At 36.2% G+C, this 18,663-nt stretch overlaps 2 protein-coding genes across 2 annotated transcripts in view; both read right to left on the bottom strand.

Annotated features, from left to right (window-relative positions):
• Positions 1-18,663, bottom strand: part of LOC117992093 (mucin-3A-like) — a 33,830-nt gene that overhangs the window by 14,949 nt on the left and 218 nt on the right. The window lies entirely within an intron of this gene.
• Positions 8,928-18,601, bottom strand: LOC117991963 (uncharacterized). The gene is made up of 13 exons (XM_069505532.1): positions 18,579-18,601; positions 17,180-17,509; positions 15,645-15,798; positions 14,796-14,956; positions 14,344-14,467; positions 13,959-14,080; positions 13,520-13,634; positions 13,091-13,273; positions 12,698-12,944; positions 11,964-12,182; positions 11,161-11,300; positions 10,242-10,472; positions 8,928-9,434 (listed from the first exon to the last, which is right to left on the bottom strand). Exons 1-13 carry the CDS (start codon positions 18,599-18,601, stop codon positions 9,072-9,074), a joined length of 2,412 nt encoding a protein of 803 aa, XP_069361633.1. The 3' UTR covers positions 8,928-9,071.

Here is an 18,663-nt window from a genome sequence, read left to right as displayed (position 1 = left end):
CATTTGTACGAGAAAGTTAGGCGCAAGGCTCGCCGACATAGTAAAAGCTAAGGCTGAAATCAACCCCTAAGGGGGTAAAATAGAGGTTCAGTTTGTGTAGTCCACGCGGATGAAGTCGCGGGCATAAGCTAGTTGTAAAATATAGCATTGATGAACGATACGGTAGGTAGGTGTCACTAAGTAGCGGATGGGATGCAAGGAACTTTGCAACTGTGTGCCATGTTGGATTCGTCATAACGTCACATAGCCTATAACAAACCCTAAGAAAACACTTCAATTTAATTTTTCAAATCAATTTTCAAATCAATTTTTTTAGTCCCTAGTTTCAAAGTAACGAAAGAACAAATGAACGTGCAAAAGAACTTAGATTGCCATAATAATAATTACCCTCCCATATAAAAGTGCAACAATGCTAATGTCAAACATGCACTCTGTTACATAACATCAATAATAAAACCAATTAACAATGACATAAACTTTGTAGAACAATTTAGCACGTTACGCTCCAAATTTAAACATCCATAAGACCTCTATAAAGCATTCGCAAGTATTACAAAACAGTACCAATTTGGGTACAGCACTTTCTTAGTAGAAAGTTAATTATGATCGCTTACCGAAAACACTGTTTCACCCGCTCTGATTAACATCGATATAATTCATACTGGGCTTAGATTTGATGTTTTGCACACACGCTGTGCGACCACCGCAAAAGTGAAAATAGATCATTTATATTGCCTATATACTTAATGACAAAATGACAATTATATTGCAAGAGCATCACTGTAGGCAATTTAGGTTTAAGTATCATAAATCTATATTTACCTATTATTTAATTAATACAGTTGCTGTAAATTTCCATAAAATAAATAATAAATAATTGTGGGCTCTTCTCAGACCTTAGAACCCGCGTAGCTTTAGTTTAAATTTACGTTATTAATTATTATCACCAATGATTACCTCACAAATACAATAGTTAACAATCAAAAAGTGTACCTACGCAACAGGTCCAGACTCCAGATGGTAATCGGGGCGGGAACGCCCTGCACAGCACACCCGCACAGCTCCCGCGCTAACCCGGTGCGGGCGAACGCGGGTGGGTGTGCGGGGCGTCCCCCCGCCTTATACTCCGATTGGCATCTCAACCTGTCGACTACACTATTTTAAATAGGTAAATTTGATTTCGACTTTGACTCTGAATAAAGATGTCTATCTTAGTAATAAAGTAGGTACATAACTACAAGATATTCAACAGTTCTCCACAATCTCTGAACAAAACGATTGGTAATCCAAGTATTAAAATCCAACTTTCTGTGCTCCACAAACCTTTATAATTAACTAGCTCATGCCCGCGACTTCTTCCGCGTGGACTAGAGAGATTTTCCACCCCTAGTTTATCCCCTTAGGGATAAAATTTTCAAAAATCGTTTATTAGCGGATGTCTACATCATAATTTGCCATAAAGTCGTTCCGTCCAGTGGTTTGAGCTGTGCGTTGCTAGGTCAGTCAGTAAGTCAGCTTTTGCTTATATATATTTAAGAAGAAGATAAAGTTATGAAAGGCATTGCCACTGAATCTGAGCGGAGCGGAGACACATTGGTAAAGAGTAAAAAAACGTCTGAAGACTTTTACATAAATTTGAAAGAAAATAATTTTCATGACGTAACCAGTTCACTAAAGTGAAGCGACAAAGTGCACCAATTTATCCCCAGTGGCTTCAGACTCCCTTTCCCATGTGATTAGAAAGCGGTCGACATGTATAATGCGGAAGGCCAATGAATCGTAGGCAATGAATGACAATGAAAAGCATAGCAGGAAAAACTCGATTCAGGGGTGGGTTTGCGTTTCTTTGTTGTGTTTTCCCACGAGAGTGAAAGCCCATAGTTTTTCTGAAAGGCGAATTATATGACGTCAGAGTTTGCCATTATGTAGGTAAGGTACCTATACTAAAAACACCTCTAATTTTTGAATTAAATCTGAAGTTTGATGTGAAGCTCTTTTTCCAAGATTTCCGACTTACAAGTAGTAAGTAGGTATTGGCGTAGACTATATTTTGTTTCTATCTATCTATTAAACTAAATTGCTATCTATGGAAGGGATATTTTAAATAAAATTCTTCTGTAAAACTATCAACATTTCTTACTTAATATGACACTGGTCATCAAGTTTTCAAGCAAAAACAAGTCCACAATTTTTTTTTGTTCGGAATGACCTGCCTTGTGCGTAATACTTAGAGAGTTGTATCTATCTTTCTCTGCTTATTCCTTCATTAATGTAAATCGAGGTCCTGGCAAGATCTAGCCTCGAATGGATAAGCTATTTCCATTATCTTCTGTCGGTGACTATTTTGGCAATCGTGTAAAACTCGTACAAATTGGACTCCCTCAGTTACAGATGTATAAATTGTAACAGACATAGAAATTCTACCTGGTTTAATTTTTGCTTACAGCATCGTATGTTACGTCAAATGTAAATAAAATGACAAAGCCTGCAATTAACATAGACATTAGACACATGTATAGTGAAAGAGAAATTTAAAAGAAAACCTCTGGTAAACAGCTCAAGTATGGACATAGCATAAACGCTATGCTTTCAATTGGAGCCTGCAGTCGATATGGTAATCGGTTCCGTCTATATAAACTATATAATTTTCTATAGCACGAGAGTTCCACTCGACTTGCGCTTACGAAATGTTTTTTCCTATTATTATGGAAACTTAAATTATAGAGCACGCTGTGTTAGATTTTATTAATTAAATACCCTACCTCTACTAACTGATGACCTCTTAACATCTCTTTGTGAGCGTGATAAAAGTTTGCAGATATCTTAAATTTAAACTTAAGTATATATTCCTGCTTAATTATACAAAATCATGATGATCTAAGTACAAATAAAAGCTCTTTAAAAAATAGCGTCATTCTGGTTTTTGAGTTCGTCTTTATTAAGTAGGTATAAGAGGTCCTTTCATTTGAAATTTGGTGATTTACCTATATATCGCACTTAGCTAATAGCGTGAGTGTTCTTAGAAACCTAAAATGATCATAGAATGATCTACCTAAATCACTCTAAAGGCATTTTTGACCTTGCCTCTACACTTATATAGTCATGATTGATTGACGATGTGATGTTTCTATAGATAGTCTCTCATGATTATCGGTCGACTATATAAAGTTCGCCATCATCATCATAGTCACAAACCGTTGCCAATGAGCTGAGCACGGGTCTCCTCTTTGAGAAGGGTGTAGGCCATAGTACACCATGCTGACTAAATTGTGGATTGGCCAACCTTTGAGAACATCACGGAGAACTCTCAAGTATGCACGTTTCCTCACGGTGTTTTCTTTCATAGTTAAATCAAGTGATTTAATTGCTTGCATAAAATGCCCTTTTCTCCGCCAGGGATTGAACCCCGGACCCCCGAACAGGAGGCCGAAGTCCTAGGCTATCACCGCTTAGGTATTAACTTGATAAAGTTACAACACACAATGTCTGTATAGTCTCATACAAATTGCAAAACCGGCTGAGAACGAAAAATATCCAGTACTTAGGTTGTCTATTGTTAATTGCTATTAAGTATTTTGTAATGTACCCCATTGCAGTTTAGTTCTATATTTTTATACTTTAGACACGTTATCTGCAATGCATTGCATACCAACAGGTATAAAAAGGTTTACTTCCTACTAGCTGATGCCCGCAACTTCGTCCGCGATTTTTTTTTAAATAGAGATAACGAGCAGGCGGGTCACCGGATGTTAAGTAATTACTCCCACCCATGAAAATTTGCAGCACCAGAGGAACCGCCGATGCGTTGCCGGCTTTTTAGGAATTTGTTGGTCCGCCCCTTGAATAACCCCATGTTGTAATCTAATTCAATGATTTTCCTTAATAAAATGTAGTCTGTGTTACTCTCCAGGTCTTTAACTGTATCCATGGAAAAAATCACGTCAATCCATACTCCATAATCGCGAACTGGCAATGGAATCATGGAACGAGTGAAAACCCTAACTCCAGAAGGTGTAAAGCGCCGGACAAAGTATGTCGCTTAAGTGTTTCTCCGAGAAGGTTTCTGCGATTTGTTTATCTTTTAGGCAAACTAAGGAAAAACCAACTTATACGCTTACTTTACAACTTATACGGTGAAATAGACATTTAAAATTTGTGTAGCCCATGCATTGAATTACTATGTACTTGAGCCCATGCGGACGAAGTCGCGGGGATAAGCTATAGTCTAAGTACTATACCTAGATAACTAGATTAAATTTGCTAAAATCTGTTCTTAGCGGATGTCTACGTCTATAAAAAAAAAGGTGTCAATAAGCTATACGTCCAGTAATTTCAGCTGTGCGTCGATAGATCAGTCAGTCACACAATCATCGTTTCCTTTTATTTATTTAGATTGTAACTGCGTTTTGCAACTGACCCACGAAGTAATAGATAGGTACAGCTAACAACATAAACAAGTTAATAGAAACCGTTTTGACAGCAAAAAGTACAAGCAACCAAACAAACGAGCTCTGCTGGTCTGGTTGTCGCCGATGTACCGCTTATTGATGTGACAGGTTTCCTTTGGAACCTGTTGTTTACTCATCAGGAAGTTAGAAACTGGAGCACAAATATAAAAAGTCCATTAAAAAAAGAAAGCTTCTCAGAAAAATATTTTATTTTTAAACGATCATGCGGTCATGTTAAGTGGTTATCGCCGCCCATGAACATTTGCAGCACCAGAGGAACCACCAATGCGTTACCATAACGGGTGGTCGAAGTATACTAGACACCCAGGTGATAAGGGTGCATCCTTATTGTTAAGATTCACTCCAGTATAGATAATATAATATATCAATTTCAAAACGAGCAACCCCATCGTTCTAATTTTGGTAAAGCAGGAAAAGAACCCGGCATCAGAAGCTGGAATATTTTATGAATATGAATTATTAAAATAAATACCAGTTAAAATGTCTTTCATAGTATTTTTTACGCTTCGTAAGATGTTATACTTTTTAGGGTTCCGCACTTCATAATAGAAGGAAACTTCCCGTTGCGCTACAATCCTGAAATTTTGTACGTAGGGAAGTATTATGGCATTTATGGCGCATGCAAAGGAGGATGATAAAAAAACATTAATTTTAAATCCTGTTTGGAAAATATTACGCGAAAAGTTGATATAAGGTTTTACTACGTTAGTATTATAATATACTTATTCTGTGGTTTTACTAAGTATTAAAAGTAACATTTTTCAAAACTTCCGTAAAACTTCTAACTGCTCACAGTAGCTGCAGACCGCACAGATTCGCGTTATTATGCAGGAAATTACTGTCAAAAAAGGTAGGTTCCTATGAATCCTCTCGAAAGTAACGATATAGCAATAGTTTTTATTTTTAGTTATTATTTCAGTTTGGCAACGTAAAATTAATGGACGTATGTTTTTTTACTTAATAGTTAATTTGTAGCTCCTAGATTTTTAGTTTTTGAGGCGATATAATAAATTAATCAAATAAATACATTATTATAAGTATCCTTCCAAGGTACGGAATCCTCGGTGTGCGGATCCGACTCGCACTTGCTTAGTTTTTTATACTAAAATCTGTACCACGCTGAACGCACTGATAACCACTAACGGTTTTTATTTTTGCATGATTTCGCCGTGAAGACCGATAAAAAATTGCACTTTTTATGCAGCTAACATGCAATTATTATATCTAGCACTCACGAAAATCGATCTTCCTAAATCAAAAATAATGTTTTGTTTAATAAAAAATGAATATTTTTCTCATACTTGAAATGGTGCGAAAATAATCTGGGAAAAAGATCGATCCCAGCGACCTTGCGGATCCTCCTCACAAATTCAAATACTTAAGTAAGTATTTAAGCATTTACATATATAACGAATTTTGAAGTTATGTATAATAATTTATGTACCCTTGTCCGCCTAGTTATTTATATTATTAAAAAAATGCGTAATTTTTTTGGAATTCTAAATTTAAATTTTAACTAAGTAAAATTAAAAATACTGTTTTCACTCGATTTATGAAGGTAATTTTTTTACGTACTATGTATTTGGATACAAGCCTTTTTATCTAAAATCGGCAGAAAATAAATTCTAATTTGGAACTCACCGTTCATTTTAATACGGCTACTCCACACGTAGGCTCACAAAGTAAGGCTGTGTACACACGTTCGCATCACTGTCACAACACTCGCGGTGGCAACGCACTTACAGTTGCAGTGGGTAACTGCGTCTGAGCCACTGAGCCGTGTTCTGTGATGGGTGGTGGTGGTGTTTGAATATGGAACCACGTTCAGAAACGGGTAGGGACGGTTTGCTTTGTCGTGGTCACAGATTAATGGGATACTGGTCGTGATTGCCGTTTGTTTTGGGTACTTTACCATTAATAAATTTTTGAATTTTGCTAGAGTACCACTGAAATCCAGCTAGATACCTAGGATTTCAGATCGACATCAGCAACCAAATTCGATCAAACACGTTTAAAGAATATTGTTCATTAGATGGGCGCGAGCGGTTCTATATCAGGTAGGTATAATATGCCCTTGCATAGCCGTGATGGTAGAGTCACAGTTCACGACAGTTAGATAAGCTTGTAGGGAACTTCTAACAAAACGTCGAGGCTTCGACGTCTGTGGAAGGTGTCACATGTTAGTACATTTGACTCAGGTAGCCCTAATTTAGTCCTATTTTTCTATGATTTTAATTTTTACGTTAAAATAGCCTAACATTTGTCATATCGTGCATTCAGGATCAAACCCAGAGTTCCCTCACTCTATTACCAACGACATAACTATTACCTACATAATATATTATGATTCAAAAGGGTTTTATAAAAGCATAATACAATACTTACTTTAATAAAAGTAAGTAACTAGGTACTTACATATGTCTGTTTTTCGTGATCGTGTGAAGAGGTGAATACATTTTTGTTGATGATAAGATAAGATGGAAACGAGTCAATAAAACAGACGTTTAGGCCTAATTTTTCGTAAATGGTGATTATTTTCGAAAAACTGTGAAGCAACGTAAAACAATGATTTCATGCCTACTTAGTTTTAAATCCTATGCACCCACGACAATAATAAATAAATAAATTATTAAGTATCTATTTTACTTTCTTCCATGCTCATTTCGATTCAATGCAAGCCCCTCGTGCATATGAACGCGCGATACTATAATTTCTCTCGTCCCTTGGAATGTAAAATGTATGGAAAGTAGTTCCGGAATATTTTTTGGGTAATCGATGAAATAGAAAGTTAATTGGTTACATATTATACTTCATCATCATGATCAACCCATCGCCGGCTCACTACAGAGCACGGGTCTCCTCTCAGAGTGAGAGGGTTTTGGCCATAGTCTACCTTGCTGGCCATGTGCGGATTGGCCAATCCGCACATGTGATACTTATTAACATGCTATTATATCTAAAAATAGGTATAAAAGGAAAAGGTGACTGACTGACTGACTGATCTATCAACACAGCTCTTCTACATGATGAATGGGCTGGGCATGCAGATAGCTATTATGACGTAGACATTTGCTAAGAAATAATTTTTGAAAATTTAACCCCTAAGGGGGTAAAATAGAGGTTTCAAAGTTGCGTAGTCCACGTGGACGAAGTCGTGGGCATAAGCTAGTATTACATATAGGTCATTGCCTTCCTAACCTATATAACTTACTAGTGGCCACATAATAAAATTTAAATACCTTTTGTTAGGTAGGTACATTTTAATTGTTATATTTCGCTAAATTCTTCATATCGATAGAATAGAATAGAATATGTTTTATTCAAGTAAACTTTTTACAATTAGTGCTTTTGAATCGTCAGGTAGTTTAAATTTACCACTGGTTCGGAATGCCGTTCCCTACCGAGAAGAACCAGCATGAAACTCGGCGGTTGCTCTTTTTAATTTTTAGATGAAAGTAAATTGTATTTCTAAACAAATGAAATTCATTATTCGTAACAAAAATGTTATATGCAGATACATAATATGCGTTGTTGGTATTCGTAACACGAGGAAACCGAGAATGCATTTTCATACATTACCACAGTTATTCAATTAGTTCGGGAATTAGTTTGCTTCCGTTGTTAGTTTTTACTTCCGATTTTACTATTTGGAAAGCAATAAGTACCTATATAAATTATTATATTAACAATATGTTATTGTGGCACTCGATATCATCATCATCATTATTCATCAACGTCTCTTGTAAAGACTTCCACACGCCACAGTCTTGCGTTGCGCCGCCTGAATCCAGCGGCTCCCTGTGACTCGCTTAATGTCGTCCGTCCACCTAGTGGGGGGAGGAGGGGAGTCTTGAAAATGTCTAATAGGCACTGAAAAAAAGCAACTGTCGTCGAGTTTCCAAATCAGTGGCACTTGTAAAGTTTATTTGAATTTTTTTTTAATTTCTATTTCTATAATAACACGACCCCGCTCCGCTCTGTTTCAGTGGAAAAGGACCCAGTACGATCAGAGTTCAAGTAAATTCGTATTTAGGAAAATTCTCTTGGACTACTAAGTAGGTACCAACTATACAATACGCGGCAGAAAATAATGTAGGTACATCGACCTTTAGAATAAGATTTCAGCTTTGTAGAGCGTTGTCTCTGTCACTCATACCTATGTGACGTTTTGTCGGTCTCAACGACAGAGACAATGCTCTACAAAACCGCTATCTCTTTCTAAAGGTCGATGTACAGTATTTTCTGCCGGGTACTGTACCTTATTTTCTTATGGACAATGGACATAATTAAAAATAAATAAATAAGAATTCGAAATATTTTATTTATTGAGTAATTAATTCTTTTATTTCTTCATCTTTATTGTTTTACTAAAATAAGTACATCTACATAAAAATAGTAGTATTTTTTTCACGTGTTTCTTACTCGATGCAGAATATTACACTGTTTTAAAATTCATCAAATTTTGTTCATCTGTTTTTGTGTAATAGGTATCATCTAATTCTTAAAATCATCTAATTCTAAATATTCAAGTAAATAAATAATTGAATCGTATGCAAAACTATAGGGCAATAATTTTCAAACATTTAAGTAAATTACTAAAACTTAGAGCTCCATAATATCATTTATAATACTGAGCACATTTTTGTTCGAATCTTTTGATTCATCTGCATTTAAATTTCTTTTCAACATATTCAAAGTTTTTCCTATAAGTCTGTATTTCGAAATATGATCATTTGTGCCCTCTTTACCCTTCCTGATTGTTACTTTCAGTGAATTTAGCCAATTCTGCACAAATATCAGGAACTCTGGTGTTATGTCTTGCGTCAGTTGGAAACGTATTAAGGTGTGTGTCCACGGTTGGGAAGTTAGTGTTGCGACCACGTTTGCGTCATTCGTGTATGCAATTGTATGTTTGAAAATTGAGTTTAATGTTTTCCAACCACTTGAAGATTGGTTTTTGGAGTCCTGAAAAATAAGTTACACGAGTTTTTGAACATACCTATTGCCTCGTCTACGAAATTACCTAAGTACCTAATGAAATATTTAAGCACTATTAATTCTAGAATAATTATAAATTTCAACGACACAACTTCAACTTTATTATTAAGGATCGGAACGCTCGCTCCTTACGCTCTGACACAAACGCTCAGCTCGCTCCACACAGACTTCACACACGCGTCACACACGCGCTACACATGCTTCACACATGCACTACACACGCACAACAAACGCGCCTCACACGCACAACAAACACGCCACAAACGTGCACACACGCACAACAAACGTGCCACACACGCACAACAAACATGCCACACACATGTGTCACGCCCAACAAACGCGCCATACACGCGCTACAAAAGCGCCTCACATGCACAACAAACGCGCCAATTACGCACTACAAATGCGCCTCACATGCACAACAAACGCGCCAAACACGCTACATACGCGCCACTCACGCACAACAAACGCGTCACACCCTCGCTACACACCAACAACAAACGCGCTACACACGAACAACAAACGCGCCTCACACACACTACACAATACACATGCGCCACATATGCACATCAAATGCGCCACACACGCGCTACACACGCTCCACATTGGGTGCACAGACGACATCAAACGAGTTGTAGGAAGCCGCTGGATTCAGGCGACAGAGGACGGTGGCGTGTGGAAGTCCCTACAAGAGACCTATGTCCAGCTGTGGACGATTGTCGGTCGACGATGACGATGACGGTGATTAGATTAAGCCCTTGAAACCATTCTTACCCGACAACACAACATCAACTGTACTCTAAACATAAGCGCCCTCAACGCTTTACATTGCTGCATCTGTGAAGGATAGTCCTCCAGTTCGTAAGAGAGGGCTATTGGTGTATTTGGACCAGAGCTAAAGATTGTACGGATTAGTTCTAACAAAAAAGCTCCTCGTTCATTTTCACTGTCTTGTCGAAGAGATTTTATTATTAGATCGGTTTGCAGTTCGAGAACTGATTTCGGCTGAAAATTCGTAATATTTTATTAACTAAGCAAATCTTAAGATGAAGATGTTAGTTTTTCAAAATCAAATGTTAAAAACTCGTGTTAGTAGATAAAGCTTGAAACTTGATTCGCTAATCCTAATGTTATCGAAAGAGATAAAACACTTATTTTAAGAAACTGGATAAGATTAGAATTACTTAAAATTCATCATGATCAACCCATCGCCAGCTCACTACAGAGCACGGGTCTCCTCTCAGAGTGAGAAGGATTTGGCCATACTCTACCACGCTGGCCATTTGCGGATTGGTAGACTTCACACACCTTTGAGAACATTATTGAGAACTCTCAGGTATGCAGGTTTCCTCACGATGTTATCTTTCACCGGCGGACGTCCTACCTAACCATTAGGCTATCACAGCTTCAGTTAAAATTACTAACGTAATAATTAAGCTTAACTATGCAGTATATATTCAGAGCCTCAATAGCTCAACCGGTATAGGAGTGGACTGAAAACCGAAAGGTCGACGGTTCAAATCCCGCCCGTTGCACTATTGTCGTACCTACTCCTAGCACAAGCCTGACGCTTAATTGGAGAGGAAAGGGGAATATTAGTCATTTAATGTGGCTAATATTCTTTTTAAAAAAAAAATTAAAAAAAAAAAAAGTATGCGTCCTAAAAGAGAATAATACAGACAGAAGTTCTTACTTTGTAGTTGTTCTTGGTGAAATGGAAGATGATACAGGCAAGAAGCTGTAACGAAGTACAGGCGACCTTGTCATCAGAGCTGTTGATGGCTGTTAGAACACAGGGCAGGAAACCAGCGCGATTTATGTATGCGAGCAAAACTGAAAACATTATGAAGATCATAAAACATATATAGTGGACTAACTTATGCTCGCGACTTCGTCAGCGTGGACTACACAAATTTCAAACCGCTATTTCACCCCCTTAGGGGTTGAATTTTCAAAAATCCTTTCTTAGCGGATGCCTACGTCATAATAACTATCTGCATGCCAAATTTCAGCCTGATCCGTCTAGTAGTTTGAGCGGTGCGTTGATAGATCAGTCAGTCAGTCAGTCAATCAGTCAGTCAGTCACCTTTTCCCTTTATATATTTAGATTATTCAATATGAAGGAACTTTAGAGTAACTCCCGAGCGTAGCGAGTGTGTTGCATCTAGGGCAGTATTACCCCCAAGTTCAATACTCTACTCTTCACACCACGCGAGACAGTAATATCAAAATCTTCGTATGCTTAAATAGTTACCCACCTATCTGTCTTTAGAAGTTTCTGGGTATACTTTGAGCATTAATAGTTTCCAGAGATAAATTACTGCTGCCATATACCTATATTCAAGTTTTAAACCGAATTAGCTTCTTTGGGATTAGTTTGTATGTGAGAGAGATGTGCGTTGTGATATTCTTTTTTGATGGATTTTTAACATGAGGCCTTGTCAGGGCATTGTCAATATTCTATTAGGTAGTTAGTTAAATCATCATCAAGCATACCTTTATTATCATCGTGTTCCATGGACACATCCAAAAGTAGCAAGCATAACTTCATGCATACAAATTCAAAGTGATATTTGAAGTCTACGTCTTTTGAGTTCACTGTATTTTTGGAATACAGTGTTGCAATAAATACAGCTACTTTAAAATACACTGATTCGTCCATTTTGGAGGGTAGTTCTGTTATTGCTAAGTCTAAGAGATAGCAAATATTCGTTTCTGCCAAGAGAATATAAGTACAAATTTAAATTCGACGATTAATAATAATTACCTATTGTATTGATTGGGTATTTTCATACTTTTGAATTTGATAAATATTATAACTTTATTAGAAACTAGGATAAACATAATGACGTACGCTGAAAAAAATATTAAAATCCAACAAAGATTTATAGTTTGAATTTTGGAGTGGGAGGGTCTTCTATCCCTTTCTCGCAAAACGAAAATTTGTATGAAACCGTGCGGTTTCACGACGCTACTATGGCATTAGTAGGGTGTGACGTCAAAATTCTATATCGCTATCTCTGTCTAATCAGAAATATTTAAATGCTTATAACTTTTTTGTTATTTGATCGATTTAATTAGTTTCTTTCAATCTTTCAATTATTTATTTTTTGATCGAAAACCAACAATCATAAATTAAATTCGGTAGCGTCGTTTTGGTTTATATCAATGATTACGTCTTTCTCCATCACAAGGTTTTCTTTAATATTTAAAAAAACATTTATACCTACCTCTTTCATGAAAACTAATCAATGCTTTAGATAATACTTTAGGTAGTAAAGACCATATTAACGTTGAAAATTCTTCCTTAGCAGTTTCGTCTCCTCTTTCGATACAAATATTAATAGCTTCCATACAATTTGTTACGATTGTATTGTCTTTACTTTTTAATAAAACGTTTAGAAGTAACTCCCAGACTGTTGATTCTCGTATTAAATCTACTGGTAATGTATTCTCAATTTTCAACCATTGCGATATCTGTTTTAATAAATAATTTAATTATTGTTATAGTAAACTGACTCAAACTGCGATGCTTTCATTTTAGTAAGTACTTTAATTCTCTAATATATATAAATAATTAGAAAAAACTACTCTGTATTAAAGTTAAAAAACAAATGACTTACAACATGTAATCTAACAAAATTAGAGATCCTTAAAGATGTAAACGCCCAAAACAATATAGCGGGGTTGTGTGTATAATAGATATCGGGTTCTGGATACAACATAGCGACAAGGCGGTCTGTTGCCTTCTCTAAATAAATTCTTTGCTCTAAGGAATCTAATGAACCATTTGATACTGTTGACATCTAGATGGGACATTCAAATAATAGCTATTAATTTACGATTGACAGCCGTACTCAGAGTCGCTAATCGTTACTTAAGATTGAGTTAAAACGAGACAGATTTATGTGAGAGATATAGCTCTGTCTCGTTTTAACTAAAGTTAAGTAACGATTAAGCGACTCTGAGTACGGCTGTTAGTTACTGAACTATAAGAAAACTTTAGGAAACTTATAACAAAAATGGTTTAATATAAAAGTTAAAACTATTACTGCAAAAACAAGCCACAAAGCTTTTATTATGTATCCTGGAGGTTTGTCAACTTTGGGGAGTCTCAAAATATGTTCAATTAAATGAGGTAGCAAAGATGCTGTAGCTTCTTCAGGACTGCAAAATACCAAAAATAAAACGAATGATAAAAATAAAATAAAAAAAATTATCAGCTGAAACAAAAGTAAAGTTTTAATGTAAGCAGCAAACCAATAGGTAGACCAATTTAATGAATCTTGCAAAGATGTTTTGATTAGATACATAAGAACTTTAAAAGTGCTTAAATTATTTAAAGTTTTACAGGTATTGAATGCAGGCGTGAACTCTTAGTATTTTACTTCTGCTATAAATTAGTAATGACAAAATAAATAATATGTTATCAATAATAATATATTTAAGAACAAGTTTTTTCAAAGTAAAAAGTTCAACAAGAAAATATACTTCTCTGAAGACTGGCAGTAGAAATAGATATAAATCAACAAGCCGTAGGGGTCGTTCTTCTGTAGTTGTAAACCTATGTTTTGTGGTTTTTCAATCCCATTTTGCAACTCGACTAATCCTATCTGCAAAATAATAATAAATCCCTTATACTTTTACTTATATTTATTTATTACTACTTACGCTATTTTTATTATCTTTTTTTATAAATAAGTACAGGGATATTTTTTAAAGTCGTTAGTCCCATTGTTTTTGAGTGATTTTCAAGTTGTATACATTATCTACTCATTAATATAAATCAAAAAAGATTTGGATCAAGAAGACTACCTTGACGAACTCCATAATTTAATAACATTTAAAATGTTAAATAAAACAGCAAGTATCTTACGTGTATATCCTTTATGCAAGTTGCGATATTATCATTGTCCTTAACAGTTAGATGTTTCGCAGCTAATATTTTTAACATCTCTCCTAATATCAGAGTGCTTGTTTTACGAACCATCTCATCGTTCCTGAAATATTTTTTTGTTTTTAGAGACTAGCCAAAATTTTTATGGCACTACTTATTACTTACTTTAAAACTTATTAAGGCTCGAATACAATCAGTTTTTAATGTACTTTGCATATGTTTTTTAATTAAGAATGTTACACGAAAACAAATGGCTAGTCTAGTCTACCTACTACTATTATGCGTTACTTATTTTTTGATAAGTAGATGTCGATTGAAAATATTTTGATGATCAAAAACAAATATACCTTAAGGGTTTTTATCTGCACCTTACATTTTAATAATTTAGATAAGATTGGTACATCGTCTAGTAATCATGTGAAACATTTTACCTCATTATTTGAGTCTTTGGCAACATCATTAGATATCCCTTGGAAAATAAAACATCACAAAACGCAGGAAGAACATCAGCATTCGTTTGTTCGTGCAAGAAACTCATAAGAACTTTTAGAAAAGAACCGTATTCCTCTGTACCTATCATATCTAGACTGTCCTACAATTCCAAACACAATTTTTATTAATTACTCTATCAGCCGTACTCAGAGTCGCTTAATCGACAGCGACTCTGAGTACGGCTGTATGTTTATACTATTATTCAAATAGCTTTTAATAGAACTATTAAACTTCAAACACAGAAGAATAACCAGCGATATGGTTTAAATTCGGTTCGATCTTCGAAGGGCCGTTTATTACAGTAGGTACGCATACAATTAAACTTAAAGTTGGCTTTGTCCTTATTACTGATCATGCCTGCGTGAAATGGTGCCAAGAATATTGGCTGCGTTTTTACGCTGGACAGCCAGGCTGATCCTTTGTGCAAAAAATGAAACAGCACTCCTGTCACTAGATGATGCAATAACTGCGGTGAAATATCACAATATTTTTTTGCGCTATTCAGACTCCATGGCTCCAGGGTCTCCACGGCAAATGACACAAAAATCTAACTCTCGACATGACAGGCATTAGGTACAGGTTGATAGGTTGACAGGTTGATAGGTTGTGGGCTCTTCTCAGACCTGGGCGCGTTTGGAACCCTCGTAGCTTTAGTTTTAAGTACGTATTTATTATGACCACTATATCATATCATCTTACAAATAAAAATTTATGACAATCAGGAAGCGTAAAATTTTACCAATTCTGAATAAATGATTTGATTTTGAGTTTGAGTTGAAACATTTTACCTTTACAAAAACCACGAGCTGGTTCATCGCATTTAGGATCACATGTCTCAGTTTTGAAGAGCATTGTCTCAGCGCACTTATCTCTTGTTCATCTTTCAATATTTTATGTATAAAGTCTACTGGCTCTTTGCTTTTCTCAAGAACTCCTATGAGCCTATGAATAGGAAACATACAAACATTGTTCAAGGAAACATGTTTAAGAATTAACTAGTTAGGTATAATGCATTCAATATTAACTGGCGTGTTTCCACCTGAGACCGTCATTAGCAATTACAATAGAATTGAGTCGTGGAGGGTGAATTCAATGGTATCAACACTGGTTGGTTTGCAACAAAATATATTAGGTTGAACCGGCTCCTTTTAAAACGAATGGGCTCTAAGTGTTTGCTTTATTACCACTATTGTTTACGTGGCATGTCGAATGTAATCCTATTGTCATTGCTAATGACGGTCTCAAGTGGAAACACGCCAGTTAATATAGAACGAACTACACTCTACACAATGATCATTTTAACACAAGGATTTAAGTAGGTAAGTGTTGTTTCAATAATGTTTTGTTGATTTTATTTACCCTTTTTTTATAGATTACTAGCTGATGCCCGGGACTTCGTCCGCGTGGATTTACGTTTTTCAAAATCGAACTCTTTGATTTTCCGGAATAAAAAGTAATCCAAGGTATAATGTAGGATCTCCATTCTAAATTTCATGCAAATCCGTTCAGCCGTTTTTGCGTGATTGAGTAACAAACATCCAAACATCCACACATTCAAATTTATAATATTAAATGTAAATATTAGGATTAGGATTAGGATTGCTAGGCTGTAATCACACTTGCTGGCAAGTGATGATGCACCCCAAGATAAAGCGCGCTTGCCTCGAAGAAGCTCATTCACTGTTGACTTGTTGAATTGAAGTTAACTATATTAAAAGTGGAGGACAAAACGTATGACGGAAGGGCGTTCCACCCGCGGTTAAAAATTAGAAACGAGGCGGCGAATCGCTTCGTAGGTGTCCGTGGAATTTTGACTACACGTACGGATGCTTTATAGATAGATGAACAGTATTTAGATCCAGTACATCTTTCTGATACTACTTAACAGTTAATTAGATTTTTACTTTAAGTAGTAAAAGTATACTTAGGTATATTTTGCAAAGCGATGTTACATCTTCTAATGTTCTTGCATTGAAAAAATTTGTAGGTATAGTCATTTGGTTATAAGTCCCGCAAATTGTTATTGCGCTGGAACCATGTTTCATTAACATCGAAATGACGAAACTTTAGTCTATAGTGCTGACCAGTGGCGTGCACAGGGTTTGAAGCCAGGGTAGGCATTAGTTAGGTGAGAACCTGTTTATTGGCAGGTCATAATGAAATTAGCATTGAGCCATTACAACTGGGGTAAGCACTGCATTTATGCCTTTATGACCTGCACGCCACTGGTGCTGACGTCACTAAAATGGCGGTCACACGCTTTAGCAATTTGCGGGACTTACAACACTTATGTAAATTCTATGATAGGTGGTTACTAACTGACCTCAGCATATCAATTCCAAGTTCACACGTGACTATCAGCATCATACTCATATCTCCACCAACTCCTACCAGCGCTATATGATTCAGCCCCCCAATGAGGAGTTCGACCCATTTTTCCAAGACCTCCACAAGTATATTAGCTACACAACCCTTGAGATCCAGATCATCTGGCTGGTAAGATATCAACGCCTGCAGCACTAAAGCGCTTAAAATGATAGAGTTGGCTTTGCCTCGTATTCTATCAGCTAATGTGGTGAAGCAAGCTAAGAACTGTTCAGTGCTGTAAGGGGTCTGGTGGGATAGGGGTGATGTGGTTTTATTCGATTTCACTCTGGGGAGAATATAAAATATAAATAAATAAAACGTTTATTTTTCAATCATCTAGTTACACACATACCTACATAGATTTGATCTTGAACAAAGCGTGCTTGTTGACATAAGCATATACAATATTAAAAATGGTACAAGATCAAGAACTGGCTATCCTAGCTAGATTTTTAGATCTGTGTTAAGGATAGCCAGCCCTCTCCCTCGGTTATCTAAAAAGTAAATAAAAACATGAGTGCACAAGCACAAATCAGTTATTACAGAAGGTTGCTGTTCTTTAACGTTTTTACACTTAAATTAACGTATGATTTATGAACCTAGATAGTTGTGAAGGAAAACTATAGTGCACAGTGAGTGGCGTGTTTGCGTTTGTGAAGTGTGTGTGTGTGTGTGTGTGTGTGTGTGTGTGTGTGTGTGTGTGTGTGTGTGTGTGTGTGTGTGTAAATGTGTAGGGGTAAGTAAAGTGAGTAAACTCTAACTGTAATTAAATTATGTTGTATAGGTAAATTAAATAAGTACTTACATCTTACAAATTCCAAGTTTTATTATAATTAGAACCAAGTGATTTAATAACAGTTGCTTTGGCGGTGAAGGAAAACATCGTGAGGAAACCTGCATGCCTGAGAGTTCTCCATAATGTTCTCAAGGATGTTTGACGTTTGCCAATCCGCACTTGACCAGCGGCAGCGTAGTGGACTATGGACTCACATTTCGTGAAAAAACTCGTGCTCTGTAGTGGGCTGGCGATGAGTTGAGATGATTGTAATTTTCACTATAAAGACTTTTATATTAAACTAGATTGAGATTCCTGTACCTATTCATTTACAGATTTTGTAATGAAAATTTCTTAAGCGTGATTGAAATAGGTGCAGTGACATCTACTTTGTTGTTTAGAAGTTGTTGTGAAAATATTATGAGTTGCAAGTAGAAAATGTAGTCCCGCAATAAAATGAGGTCTCAGGTTAAAATCTCAGGCAAGTAGGTACCTACCTGTAACTTTTCGGAGTTTTTGTGCGTCAAACGCAAATAAATATCACTTTCTTTAACGGTGAAGGAAAACATTGTGAGGGAACCTGCACGCCTGAGAGTTCTCCATATTGACTTCTAAGATCTGTAAAATCTGCCAATCTGCACTCGGGCAGCGTGGTGGACTATAGC

The sequence above is a fragment of the Maniola hyperantus genome, chromosome 20 (assembly GCF_902806685.2).
Source record: "Maniola hyperantus chromosome 20, iAphHyp1.2, whole genome shotgun sequence".
Classification (NCBI taxonomy): Eukaryota; Metazoa; Arthropoda; class Insecta; order Lepidoptera; family Nymphalidae; genus Maniola; species Maniola hyperantus.
The sequence above is the reverse complement of the archived record's forward strand: the minus strand, read 5'-3'. Positions and strand labels throughout refer to the sequence as shown.

Bases quoted from the DNA above. Each gene is read 5' to 3' on its own strand.
- LOC117991963 (XM_069505532.1), bottom strand. From the start codon at position 18,601: ATGGAGAACTCTCAGGCGTGCAG. The intron at 13,635-13,958 runs GTATATTTTCTT...GGTATTTTGCAG, and splicing joins TACTGCCAGTCTTCAGAGAA to TCCTGAAGAAGCTACAGCAT. The intron at 13,274-13,519 runs GTAATAGTTTTA...TGTCCCATCTAG, and splicing joins CTTTGTGGCTTGTTTTTGCA to ATGTCAACAGTATCAAATGG.